Here is a 14,275-nt window from a genome sequence, read left to right on the forward strand (position 1 = left end):
AGTGCAGTCTTCCCTTTAAATCAGAACTGAGTAAAAGCTCCTTCAGACACCCTGTACCAAAGCTTGATTCATAAGACCCTAGTTACATCCAGGAATTAAATTTAAATTGCAAAATATCTTACAGCTAAAATAGATGAATATTTTGACATTTTAAAACGGGCAAAAGCAATAGGTAATTAAAAACATGTGGACAAGATGTGTAGTGTTGTCACATTTATAAAAAATGATTCACTCTTACTGTAGTCGTTCTATTGCAAATGGCCAATGAGTTATAATTTAAGTAGTTATTAATTGATGTTTGATAATAAATTGTAAATTGTCTAATTGCGTTATCCTGCAGAAAATATTGTTTTCCCAGTGAGAAATGCTTGCCACTACTCTTAATACCATCCCTCCTTTTGCTGGGGTGTACACTGGTGACCTTGACTGAGCTCAGATAAGTCAATATTCACATCTGTATCATAGAGAGAAAAAACTGGTCACCTCCATGCAAAATAATGAAAATGTTAAGATTTTATTAGCCTTTTAAATGGTTGACAGATTCATGACAATGATAACCTACTCCAACGACAAAATGCTTCACACTGGCTTGTGTATTTTCAAATGTTTCAAATCATTAAGGTGGTATTACAATTCCACTTTTATTGAAAAACGACTATAATTTTCAAATAAAATTAGATTTCCCTCTCTATATTTATTGTTCTATTTTGGTGCAAAAAAACTATGACATGAAGATCGAGACCACTGATATTAAAATATTTTCTCAACATAAACAAATGAATAATGCATACACTAAGTTTCCTTATAATGGCCCTTTATTTTATTTACATCCATAGCTAAAATGGTAGATACCTATAGTGATTATGGCTATAGCCGTTACAAAGTAACATGTATAGAAATGTGACAATGTTGCAAAGCCTTTGTAACGTGCATGATATGATCGCCTTAAGAGAATTGGGCGGGCTTACGTTTTTTTAACCAATGAATTCCCTTCTTCGTTTTAAATAGTTCTCTGTGTCAATCAGTTTTTTCCCCAGTCAGCCTCCCCTCAATCGCCATATTGGGTACTGAAAAGGTTTGTCTGTTATTTCTTCTCTCTTACTACGAGAATAAATTGACAGGAGTGGCTTCAGTTACTGCACATTGTTTTGATGATCTGACTACTTTAGCTCGCATTGCCATATTGGAAATTACCGTTTCTATCCAGACCTATGCATGGCATAAAAGTGTTGATCATTCGTTTTACGCTTGTTTTGGATCGCGGTGAGAAAGGAGGAAATACGAATTTTTAAGTGTTCTATTTGGACGTTAATTGATTCTCCGAAAATGTCAGATGTTCGACTTTCAAATGGGAGCCCGACGTTGGAAAGGACGGATGCTCGGTTGGCGGATCACCCCAAACCGTCAGCCTGCAGAATAATTTTCGGCTCGCCGGATCGCGAAGAGTTAAGGCGGGATTTAAAGGGACATTTGCAAGAGATGGAAGCGGCGGCCTCAGCGAAGTGGAACTTCGATTTTTCAAGCCACACACCTCTATCGAACGGGAGATTCAAATGGGAATTAATGGATTGTAAAGACATTCCAAATTTCTACACCAGAACGCAACGATCAGTGAAAGACGTTTGCCCCTCTGGGAATAACACTATGGATCTAAATGGGAATCATAGTTGTGTGATGGTGACTCCACGGCAGCCCTCCGACAACACGGAGAGGTCAGAGAGCCAAATGGAGAGTAAAGAGCAGTGCACCGGGCGGAGAAAAAGACCAGCCTGCCATGAATGTAGGCCTACGCCTTTATGAATTATGTAAATTATAGATAATCATCAGTCTGGCTACTTTGTCTTTCTGCCTACAGTTTGACGTGCTGGCCTATTCAGCTATGTAATTTGTATCAGCCAGACTCGACGTAAAATTGTAGAAGACTGTAGGCCTAGTTACCAAATAGATGTGCCCACTTATCAGTTATTCTAAAGAAAAGCGATACAACCATTCTAATCGTTTTCATTAATGTTTTCAGTAAGCAAGTCAAGTTGTAAAGATAAGACCTGATAAGGCAAATCACTATAGATAGAGGAATGTAACAGCCTAAATTGTCTTACTCATTTAAATGACGTAGAGTGGACTATTCACAATATTTCATTTTCGAGAATAACATTTGAACCTATATTCTTATTAAAATTGTCTTTCTCTTCCAGACCCCTCGTCCCAAAATAAAAGGTCACACAGTAGTTCGAATGAAGTTACTCCTTGCCCAGGCTTAGAATACACACCCAGGAAAGCCAGTCCCAGGACTCAAACGTGAAGATGACAAAGGTGAGATAGTTATCTGCTACTTTTGTCTGGCTTTAGTGAGATATGTTATACTGGTGTGGACTTATTTTCCCAAATAACCCAATATATTTTTTTATTGCCTACATAAAGCAGTTTGTAAACTGTTAGGTTCGGTGAAGCTGAACACATCACGTTGGTATTCTTGTAAGCATTTCAGACGTGTTGTTTAAATAACGTGTTGAGCAGTTGTGATTTTCCCACCTTGTAACCTATGCGCAATTGCCAACTAAGTAGCTATTTGTTTTATTGAAGCTCGAAATGTGTGCTTAACTATATCGTTGTGACGTTCAGTGCGGTCTAGTAAAGGGTTAAAGTCCAAAAGGCTACACAAAATATAGGCGACATTACTACAACCACTGCCACGGTGAGGTTCATTTTCCAACGAAACTGTAAACAAGTCCTCAGAACAACACTATAGTAACACGTCAGCAACCACTGCCCTCGTGAGAGGGAGAAGGGGCCGGTCTCCTCAGCAGTGCACTATGCACGCTAGTCCCCTATCAAAACATCTGTCCGTTCTAGTGAATGAAAGCACAGTATGCACGTTTTTGAATAGGCCTAAATGTTTACTGTAATTTGCAATGAAGTGTGTGTGTGTAGCTATGGATATAATTTATAATTTTGGAAAATGAAAGTATTCTGCTGCTTTGAATGAGTCAGTAGGGTGTCTTTGACTAGCATTAGCCTGTTCTTAGCATTGTTTTGTCATGTCAAAGCTATTACATGTTGCCACATCTATGTTTGTCTGCAAAAAGAAATGGCCAGGAATGGTTTTGATGCATTTGTATGTGGTCATGTTTACTGGTGTAAATTAGCATTGGTCTCACAACTTTGTTTTTATTTCTCTCTGCAGAGCTGAAAATGTATTTCCCCTTTTTGTCATGGAAACCTAAGTGTTCGGTGATTTTGAAGAGGAACTACAAAGAAAAGGAAACATATCAATTCTCCCTAAGGATGGGGACGCTGTGCAAGCACTGAATATAAACACTAAAGTTCTGGCACTCATAAAGTTACTGCCTCTAAAAGCAGTCGATGTAGCAGTGTGCAATTAGGTTTTATTTCCTTTTTTGCTCTTTTTTTTCTTTTCTTTTTTTAACTACCTGTGTATATATTTATTTTCATATGTAGCACATAAAACATATTATGATTGGGGAGGGGAAAAAAACGATGTAAAAGGCATGAATTTGACTTGAAGAATTGCGGTGTAGTTTTGTTTCCTAAATGCTGTTTATAAATCCTGATCCATTTAAAAAATGATTGGATTAAATAATTGTTCCTCATCGAAGTATCCTCATAGGTCATCTGTATGTAGGGAGAGATTGATGGTACATAATGTGTAGCCTTGTATTTTGGGTCATTTAAGTGTCACACAACGTGGGTTCTCAGCCACCCCACGAAAACAATGCCTCAAATAATGATACATTTCTGTTATGACTAAAAAAGTAATATGTGAAGTCAGCCAATATTTATTGTATTTTGTTGAAGATCTGTAGTCCTATGTCGGTCACTTAAATTCTGGAATCTTTTTTTTTTTTAAATTTTTTTACAAGTCTTCCTCTTCACCATTTAAAAAACAAAGTGTAGCTAATTTATTTTTCTGAAGTGGTATAGGGTACTAATTTGCTGAAGGATAAAATATCTGTTAACTGTACTGGTAGTATTAATCAACTTCATACTCGTGTTTAACGGTTCTTAATATTTTTTTAAACAATTAGGCCTTTTTATGTTTGAAATGTCCTACAATACCAAATACATGGTTGCTTCAATACGTCTGTCGACGCTTTCACCATCAGGTTGCCTTGGCATTGTACTCCTGTTTGATACAGAAAGATAATTTAATTTGTTAATCTCCCCCTTCTCCCAGACATTGTTAGTGCAGATCATGCAAATGTAGTTTCTAAAATAACTTTAATTTCGCCCAGTTTCAATCAGCCTTTGTTCAGAGGCTAAGAATTGTCTCAAAGTAGTCACTGCCCGTGTAAATCTATTAAGTGTACATAACTTTGTAAAAACACTGAGAAATTATACTAACTTATTTATGTCAAGCTTTTTTATGTAGAATAAAATGGGGTTTTGATCAAGGTTATCCAAAGTGGCATTTACATATATTTTTTTGTAAGCATATTTTTGGTAGTTTTTATTTTATCGAAAAAGGTTGCAACCTGAGCCTGATTTAAAATATTTTATGTGCATTTTTCAATGTGTGATTAAGATGTCTTGCAATCAATTAAAACAGAAGATAAATCGTTATGTGATTTGTTGGTCATGTTTGCACTGTTGAAAGGAACCTCTTCAGCCTGCACACGGTCACACTCTTTCTCTCAGCAAGTATACAGCATAACGATTTTAATGTATTTCGATTCAGCTAATACATAATCCATATCCGTGGCCTTCATAACTTGATGTTTCATACTATAAATTGCACAGAACCTGCATGTGCTCTCATGGGGCGGGAGGAATCGTATATGAGGTATGTTCCTATATAGCCCACTGGTGAATCACAAGTAAAAATGCCTCTCAGGACTCCAGGCAAAACGGCCTTAAATTTCAGTTTAATAGATTGATGAGATTGTCATACCTCGGTTCTCTTCATACCCACTGCTTTTAGGTTGGGAGTTTATACATTATCATCCTGGAATAAAAGCATGAAGAGATTTAACTTTAAAAACAGTTATTGTAGTTCTAGTGCTTTTCACAGCAGTTAGGAGTAGATACAGTATTTCAGTAATTGATGTCATTTTTTTTATATCAATGTGGTGTATCCTCTTCGGCTCGCGGACAAACTGGAACTAACCCGTGCGCATTCGGTACCATTTGGCACATTACGCATGTTTCAAGCTTGAAGTAGCACGTAATAGGGTCCGGTAAATACAAACGATGTTATTGCTTCTATGGTTGCAAAATCAGTCCATTTTAAAATAGTTTAGCCTGTGTTAATCCACTATAGCACTGTTGACCAAATATGCCGCCGTCTACGCAGTGGCACTCCCAATATGATGAAATCGTGAAGTATTTTGAAAAATGCCTGGTGATTGACGTTTGGCTCCTCCAATCCGGTTATGTCTAAGTAAAGCACACCACTGTTGCAGCCAGTTACATTTGTCTTATGGAAGGTTTGAACTGCAATTGTTTCTAGCGGTGAAAAAAAACTCCCCACAGGTCCACAGTTGAAATTATATAAGGTTAGTCACTGCATGAATGTTGTTATATTTGGTCACAGAGAATGCGCTAGTGTAGCCTACATCCAACAAATACTGTAATTGCATGCATATAGATGATTTAACTGTAGTTTGAATTAATTATAGAAAAAAGGATGTAGAAATATATCCCTGATACTGTAATGAGCATTTTTAATAAAACAACTCTATGATATAGTTTCATTTGATTGATTTCTTTATAGATCAAAGCTATGCAAACAATATTTTGATGTAGATTGTTCACTTGCCTTATGTTTTAGTATATTTGCTAATGAGTTGAAACTAAAAATAATTTACTAATGTTTTTATCATTAAGGCACAATGGTGTATATTTATTCAAATTTTTACACCAGAATTATGTTTTGTCACACGTTTTACTGGGCTACTTCAAATACAATTCCAGCCTCATTTGGAGAGTTGTCTGCAACAATTTATAGGCCTACTATTTTGTACAACTATACGTTTTTTTTTTAACCATACTTTTTTTTTTACCAACATATTCGCCTACACAAATAGCGGTCAGCTACATATAGGAATTCTGTAGCAGCAATTATTATTATTATTTTTCACTGTAAAGATTAGCACCAAAGCAGAGCCATAAAAACATGTTCACTGCTGAATTACATTGTGTCTTTCTCTGACTTATCTATTGCATCATTTTTCATGCATTTGTTAAGATGCACACTTTCACTACCAAATTTCATCAGATCAATCCCAAGGCAATATATAATCTTGACTTTGTGAAGGGGTCAATTCAATCCATTAGTCTGGAATTACTCAGGCCTTGTCTTGCGTGTGAGCATGCGCGCACACAGACACACACACACCAAAGATGTATTTTTAAAGAGAATATTTAGTGTTGAGTTGGTAAAGGGCTCCCTCCTCTCCTCATCCCACTACAGCCTTCGAGCACCATGAAGGCCTAACCTCCTCTCCTCACCCCACTACAGCCTTCGAGCACCATGAAGGCCTAACCTCCTTTCCTCACCCCACTACAGCCTTCGAGCACCATGAAGGCCTAACCTCCTCTCCTCACCCCACTACAGCCTTCGAGCACCATGAAGGCCTAACCTCCTCTCCTCACCCCACTACAGCCTTCGAGCACCATGAAGGCCTAACCTCCTCTCCTCATCCCACTACAGCCTTCAAGCACCATGAAGGCCTAACCTCCTCTCCTCACCCCACTACAGCCTTCGAGCACCAGGAAGCAGGATGCAACAGGAAGACACCTGCAGCAGCTCTTAGGGGGCTCCTGATTCATTCTGAAGTGTGCAGGTGGGTAACCTTAGCTCTGCTGTTTACCCCCCACTCAGAGCTGGGCCCATTGTCCCTGTGTGTTTGGCTTTGTGCAGAGGGCCATTGTGAGGTGCGGGCGCTCAGCACTGTTGTGTCTGGGGCTCCCATTCAGACAAAGGGCCTGCCGGCTGAAACACTGGAGTGGATGAAGGGGGAAAAGGAAGTGGTGTCTGCAGTTTGAGAATACCACACTGAGAGTACCGTTGGGGGTGGTTTGTGTCATTAAGTCATATTGACATGGATATTGGTCAAGCTCAATGTGGGGTTATAGGTGGAAAACATTTATTACACTAATTGGTTGGTTCATTTAAAACAGGAGCCCCTGTTTTTTTATAAAGCTTACCAGCAATAAATTGTATAATTGGAATTCTATAATTTCTGTATAATACATTTCTATCCATCTAAATGGTAAGTTTGACCTTGCAGTTGATCCTGGCTATTCTCCAGAGGCCCAATCAAAGGCTGGACTGGAAATGTTCAACATAAAAGTAGCTTACACTGTTATTACATTGTTATTATCTGTGGTTTGACAAACAAGGTTTTAAGTTTAGACAAAGACAGTCATCCAATGAGCCATACCTGATGAGTCCAAATATATTGTATCTGAACTGCTGTCAACTGGCTGCCACCTTTCATATACCCAGAGCCGTGGAGGCCAAATAATATAGTCAATTTGTAAGTCCTAACTTTCAGCTTTGCTATCTTCTTGAAATGTTTTAAATTCACACACAAAACAACACATATTTTTTAAAACTTTATTCTTATTCACTTTGACCACCACAACTATGAAGTTGGGTAAATAGCAGACATCCAGTGTATCAGAAATTGAGAAAATGTCTTTGTCTCAGTGTTATATGTACCAAGCTAGACAGACAATCACACTTCCTAGCTATATCAACATCAACAGGTTATCTTTTCCTGTTAACCACCCCAGCACTTAATATAAAACCACTGGTTCCTCCCCATGTTTCCTGAACTGGCCACAACCAACGTCATAACCCAATTCGCTGGCACAATTTCCTACGAAGGAAGAGCGCCTGCAAACACGTGCGTGTGTTCCCTTTTCTCTGAAACACAGAGCACAATAATGACAAATCAGTTGTTGGAAATGAGTGATTGGAGAGCGAGAGAGAGAGAGGGGCAGGCAGACAGGGATGTATGCTGTGTAGAAATGAGACGCTGTATAGCATCAAATGGTAGATGTACAGATGCGTCTGTGGCATGTTTGGCTTTGGGGGGAGCAATGGGTAGGTCATAATGCTCATTAAAATAGCGCACCTGCCGCTTCATCAAATAGCCTTTATCTGTTATCGCCGCAAATCTGCTCAAACTCTCAGATAGAACGCGAAAACAAGTTAGGCCCTCTCCTACATACCTCCTACCCCATGACCAGTATGTCTGTCTGTCTGTGGTACCTGGCCTAATCTCGTCAGGAATGTCTTACGGATGCATTCAAATGCTGTTGGCCGGAAAGGAGAGCCTCTCAAACATCTGTGAAGTGCAGATAGGCAACAGAGTTCTGACAGACAGGGATTGGAGGGAGCTAAAAGCTAATGAAGTTGCAAGCTCATGGATATCATCAGGGGTGAAGACCTGCAGATGACTGCTAGAGAGAAGGACCACACCTGATACAACCAGCTGTTCTACAGTACATATACAGGGCAGAGATATTTCAACAGGTTGTAGTCAAAGGAACTATTTGTTCAGCAGTAGGTGGGGTGGGTGGAGGGTGTACTGTTCACATTTTGAAAAATGTCCACGCTACTGAAGCAATAAGAGGTTCAACCACTGTGTATTACTATGCTGTATACAGCTGTTTGTTGAAGATAAATATGACAGAGGTTAAATGTAATCAGAGTTGACATGCTTAGCTGGTCTGTCGTTTATTGGGCATGATGATGAGACAGAGTGTGGTGGTGTGTGACATCACTTCACCACAATGATGCAAAACGCAGCAACATTCTAAAGAAGTGTATGTGGCAATCATTCCTGTCAGTCAAATGCTATTACACAGCAGTAGTAGTAATAGTAGTCATAGTAGTAGTAGTAGTAGGAGGAGAAGTAATAGTTATAGTAGTAATAGTAGTAGAAGGAGGAGTAGTAGTCATAGTAGTAGTAGAAGTAGTAGTAATATTAGTAATATTAGTCATAGTAGTAGGAGGAGGAGGAGTAATAGTAGTAGTCATAGTCGTAGTAGGAGGAGGAGTCATAGTAGTAGTAGTAGTCATAGTAGTAGTAGTAGTCATAGTAGTAGTAGTAGTCATATTAGTAGTAGTAGGAAGGAGGAGTAGTCATAGTAGTCATAGTACCAGTAGTAATAGTAGTCATAGTAGTAGTAGTAATAATAGTAGTCATAGTAGCAGTAGTCATAGTAGTAATAGTAGTCATAGTAGTAGTAGTAGTAGGCATAGTAGTAGTAGTGGTCATAGTAGTAGTAGTAGTCATAGTCATAATATTTATAGTAGACGTAGTAGGAGGAGGAGTAGTAGTAGTCATAGTAGTAGTCATAGTAGTGGTAATCATAGTAGTAATAGTAATATTAGTAGTATTAGTAGTTGTAGTAGTAATAGAAGTCACAGTAGTAGTAGTAGTAATAGTAGTCATAGTAGTAGAAGTAGTCATAGTAGTAATAGTAGTCATAGTAGTAGTAGTAGTAGTCATCGTGTAGTAATAATATTAGTCATAGTAGTAGTAGTAGTCATAGCAGTAGTAGTAGTCATAGTAGTAGTAGTAATAGCAGTCATAGTAGTAGTAGTAGTCATAGTAGTAGTAGTAGTCATAGTAGTAGTAGTAGTCGTCATAGTAATAGTAGTAGTAGTCATAGTAATAGTAGTAGTAGTAGTTGTAGTAGTAATAGTAGTAGTAGAAGTAGTAGTAGTAGTCATAGTAATAGTAGTAGTAGTCATAGTAGTAGTAGTGGTACTAGTAGTCATAGTAATAGTAGTAGTATTCATAGTAATATTAGTAGTAGTAGTCATAGTAATGGTAGTAGTAGTAGTAGTCATTGTAATAGTTGTAGTAGTCATAGTAATAGTAGTAGTAGTCATAGTTATAGTAGTAGTAGTAGTCATAGTAATGGTAGTAGTAGTTGTAGTCATTGTAATAGTAGTGGTTGTCATAGTGGTAGTAGTAGAAGTAGTAGTAGTAGTCATAGTAATAGTAGTAGTAGTAGTTGTAGTAGTAATAGTAGTAGTAGAAGTAGTAGTAGTAGTCATAGTAATAGTAGTAGTAGTCATAGTAGTAGTAGTGGTACTAGTAGTCATAGTAATAGTAGTAGTATTCATAGTAATATTAGTAGTAGTAGTCATAGTAATGGTAGTAGTAGTAGTAGTCATTGTAATAGTTGTAGTAGTCATAGTAATAGTAGTAGTAGTCATAGTTATAGTAGTAGTAGTAGTCATAGTAATGGTAGTAGTAGTTGTAGTCATTGTAATAGTAGTGGTTGTCATAGTGGTAGTAGTAGTAGGAGGAGTAGTAGTAGTAATGATGGTTGTTACATTATTGTCCCAGATAGAAAGTTGATTGTGGAATACAAAAAAAATGAACAGTGAAAAGAACATTTCAATAAGATTGAGATGTATAAATAAATACATTACTATATATGAGGATAAGGAACATAATCATAGTAATCCAGTAAGCGTTGAACATGTCATAATGAAACAGAAGCCCTGTTTACACCTGGTTCTAACATGTCCTTTGTTCTGATCTTATCCACATTCTGATTGTGCCCACAAATTTTGACAGGTGTAGACGATTAAAATACGCTTTGGGGTAAGATTGTGATCAGATATTATAAGTAGAAATGTACAAGATCAGTACAATGTCAGGACGAAGGACGCATGTTAGAACCAGGTATAAACGGAGCTAGAGACACCAATAAATAAATTATCTCACATCTGGCACATCCATAGAGGAAGAAGGGCCAAGGCACACTAAAATGCCACTCTCTCTCTTCCCCCCTAAACACCACAGCCAATCTGTTTTGTGTCACAATTAAAATAAATCAGCATTTCTTGAAACTGCATTTAAACACTTGAGTGTTCCTTTGATCAATCAAGCAGCCAATGACTCTAGCTGATTCAGGCTATAACTGAGGCCTTCCCAAGGCTACCAGGCAGCACTTCAAAAGATAGTAGAGGTTTATGACACACATCTGCAGCACTCAGAAGAAGGCTTTTCTTATACATGCGGGTCTCTTGCATCTTTGTGTCCCTAGGAGCCTCAGCAGGCCTGAATCCTGGCTTAGTGGGGTCCAGAGAACATGGCTGCTGTAGGGAGGAATGAACATGTTCTCAAACACACAGCATGATGAGAAAAATAGAACACACTCCTCTCTTTCTGTGTGTGGACTTATCTCCATTGGCCACAAGTACTTCAATATTCACTCTGTTATGTGTTGGCAGCAACCTGTATGCATCAATACTTATGCCTTCTTAGTAATTTTACATAATGGGAGGGACATGGAAACATGGAGGTAAAGCTTGCAGAATAACCCTTGTATATTTCTTGGCTATTGTATCAGAATGTGTTGTGTGTGACATAACGCCATGCCTCCTCCTAGCCTATGGCTCCCTGTCCCTTCCTCTCCTCTCTGGCCCTGCTCAGTCTCTGACTCCACTGAAGCTCCTAGCTGCAGCTGTCCTCCAAGCCTCACATACTGTTCTGGCTGGCCAAACCCCACCACACCACTGAAGTCCTTCCAGTTCCAGCCAGGAATCTCAGGCTGTCTGGAGGAAAAGTCCCCAATACTGTAACCAGGGGCGCAACTTTGGTTTTAGAAGTGGGGGGGACATAATATATTTAATCAAATAGGGCTATCTTCCTTACACCATCCCTACCTTGTCACAACACAACTGATTGGCTCAAACGCATTAAGAAGGAACACATGTTAATTGAAATGCATTGCAGGTGACTACCTCATGAAGCTGGTTGAGATAATGCCAAGAGTGTGCAACGCTGTCATCAAGGCAAATGGTGGCTACTTTGAAGAATCTGTTTAACACATTTTTTGGTTAACATGTGATTCCATATGTGTTATTTCATAGTTTTTATGTCTTCACTATTATTCTACAATGTAGATAACAGTAAAAATAAAGAAAAACCCTTGACTCAGATATATATATATATATATATATATATATATTTAAATCCAGTCGGATTAACACTCAAAAAAGCCTATCCGACTGTTCTGAGCCACCCGCATGGTCCTAAAGCACACCGTTGCCTCGTTTTGTATCACATTCCATTGATAAAACTGGGGAGACGTCCCCAGTGAAAGTTGCGCCCCTGCTGTAACCTAGATAAGCAACGGACAGCCTCTCTGTCCACTGCCCTCTTTACATAGCATGTGTACACTACCCCGGACCTCTCCTTCTCCTGCACCTCCTTCTCCTCGGCAGCTGCTGTTGGCTTACTTGGCCAGTCTTGGGTGGGGTTATTGTGGCCGGCCTGCATGCCCTGGCCTGGACATGAAGCAGAGCAGCGTGGGACGTTGCAGAGGGATCTTGAGATCTGATTGTTGTTGTTGTTGTTGTTGAACTTACCCTGGTTACTGGGAAGGACGAACACCAGACATATGGCCGAAGGAAATCTCAGAGGGCGAAGGTCACAGAGGGCCAAACTAACCCTTTAACCTCTTGGTGATTTGTCTCCCAGGGGTGATGTAGCAACTAGCTATACCAACCACAGCAGAGGTCAAAGCTCATGCACTGTATCGGTTCCTCTTGTAAATGATTACATGGAAAACCATTATCCTGTGCTCAGCAGAAGGAGGCTGGGGCGAGGGAGGCCTCTTTTTAAGTTGTAGTGGGTCAAAGGCCAGGTTCCCTGAGGACAGTACTTACTGCGGCCTGCTTTACACATTACTATGTTACACATATTCCTGAACGGTGTATGCCATTTTTATTCCCCTTTACTTGCTTTTTCATGAAGCACATTGTCCTGCACTGGTTTTATGTGACATTTATATATTTTGAAGGAGCCCTTGGGTGAGGGGATTTAGAATTATGCTTCAACACTAACTACTACTACAATCAGTAGCAAGAAAACCAACTGTCTCTAACCCAACTGTTCCCCTCCACTATTTAGGGACTCTCGATGGAGTGTCAAACATCAGCTGCTGCTGACACTGTCTGTGTCTCTCTCCTACACACATGCAGGCGCACACACACGCACTCTCTCACACACACACACACACACACACACACACACACACACACACACACACACACACACACACACACACACACACACACACACACACACACACACACACACACACACACACACACACACACACACACACACACACACACACACACACACACACACACACACACACACACACACACACACACACACACACACCTGTTCTCTGGTATCTGCTTTCATATGGCATTGATGGGCCTCCATAATGCCTGCCTACCAGACAGGTGGCCCTGCTGGGGCCTCACTGTGGGCTATCGTGGCCCCTTAGGGTGCTGCAAAGCCCCTCCTCCCGGTAGACTTAAAAAACATATTGCATGTCTCCACTGTTCTCAGTCCAGCCTAACATGCATAAGGAGATCTCACCTACAATCTAATGTTAGTGAAGACTACATGACTACACAAGAATAAAAACAATTGGTAAAGGAATGTTTGGGAATACAAGGAATGCAAAGTCTACTTGGTAGCTGGGAGTGGTGAATCTTCACAGTATACTTCACGTGACAACCCATAGATATAGATATACAGTAGCTTTCTCAGATTCTGTAACATTCCATCATGAATATGGGTTAGAGGGTATATATGAGGGTATAGGGTACATACGAGGGTAAAGGGTATATATGGGGTATAGGGTATATATGAGGGTATAGGGTATATATGGGGTATAGGGTATACATTTTTATTTATTTAATCAGGCCAGTTGAGAACAATTTCTCATTTACAACTGCGACCTGGCCAAGATAAAGCAAAGCAGTGCGACACAAACAACAACACAGTTACACATGGAAAAAACAAATGTACAGTCAATAACACAATAGAAAAGTCTATATACAGTGTGTGCAAATGAAGTAAGATTAGGGAGGTAGGGCAGTAAATAGGCCATAGTGGTGAAATAACTACAATTTATCAATTAAACACTGGAGTGATAGATGTGCAGAAGATGAATGTGCAAGTAGAGATACTGGGGTGCAAAGGAGAAGAAAAAAAATATTGGGATGAGGTAGTTGGGTGGGCTATTTACAGATGGGCTATGTACAGATGCAATGATCTGTAAGCTGCTCTGACAGCTGATGCTTAAAGTTAGTGAGGGAGATGTGAGTCTCCAGCTTAAGTGATTTTTGCAATTTGTTTCAGTCATTGGCAGCAGATAACTGTAAGGAAAGGCAGCCAAAGATGAGTTGGCTTTGGGGTTGACCAGTGAAATATACCTGCTGGAGCGCGTGCTACGGATGGGTGCTGCTATGGTG

General features: G+C 39.5%; 1 protein-coding gene across 1 annotated transcript; it reads left to right on the top strand.

Annotated features, from left to right (window-relative positions):
* The first annotated feature begins 1,032 nt into the window (after positions 1 to 1,032).
* LOC110521395 (cyclin dependent kinase inhibitor 1Bb) lies at positions 1,033 to 4,581 on the top strand. Its single transcript, XM_021598926.3, has 3 exons — positions 1,033 to 1,780; positions 2,196 to 2,313; positions 3,185 to 4,581. Exons 1-2 carry the CDS (start codon positions 1,327 to 1,329, stop codon positions 2,300 to 2,302), a joined length of 561 nt encoding a protein of 186 aa, XP_021454601.1. The 5' UTR covers positions 1,033 to 1,326; the 3' UTR covers positions 2,303 to 2,313; positions 3,185 to 4,581.
* Positions 4,582 to 14,275: the final 9,694 nt, after the last annotated feature.

The sequence above is a fragment of the Oncorhynchus mykiss genome, chromosome 4 (genome assembly GCF_057628025.1).
Source record: "Oncorhynchus mykiss isolate SJ-2025 chromosome 4, ASM5762802v1, whole genome shotgun sequence".
Classification (NCBI taxonomy): domain Eukaryota; kingdom Metazoa; phylum Chordata; class Actinopteri; order Salmoniformes; family Salmonidae; genus Oncorhynchus; species Oncorhynchus mykiss.

Excerpts from the sequence above, each read along its gene's own strand:
- LOC110521395 (XM_021598926.3), top strand. The coding sequence starts at position 1,327 with ATGTCAGATGTTCGACTTTCAAATGGGAGCCCGACGTTGGAAAGGACG. Across the intron at positions 1,781-2,195 it reads AAGACCAGCCTGCCATGAAT|ACCCCTCGTCCCAAAATAAA; the intron begins GTAGGCCTACGC and ends TTTCTCTTCCAG.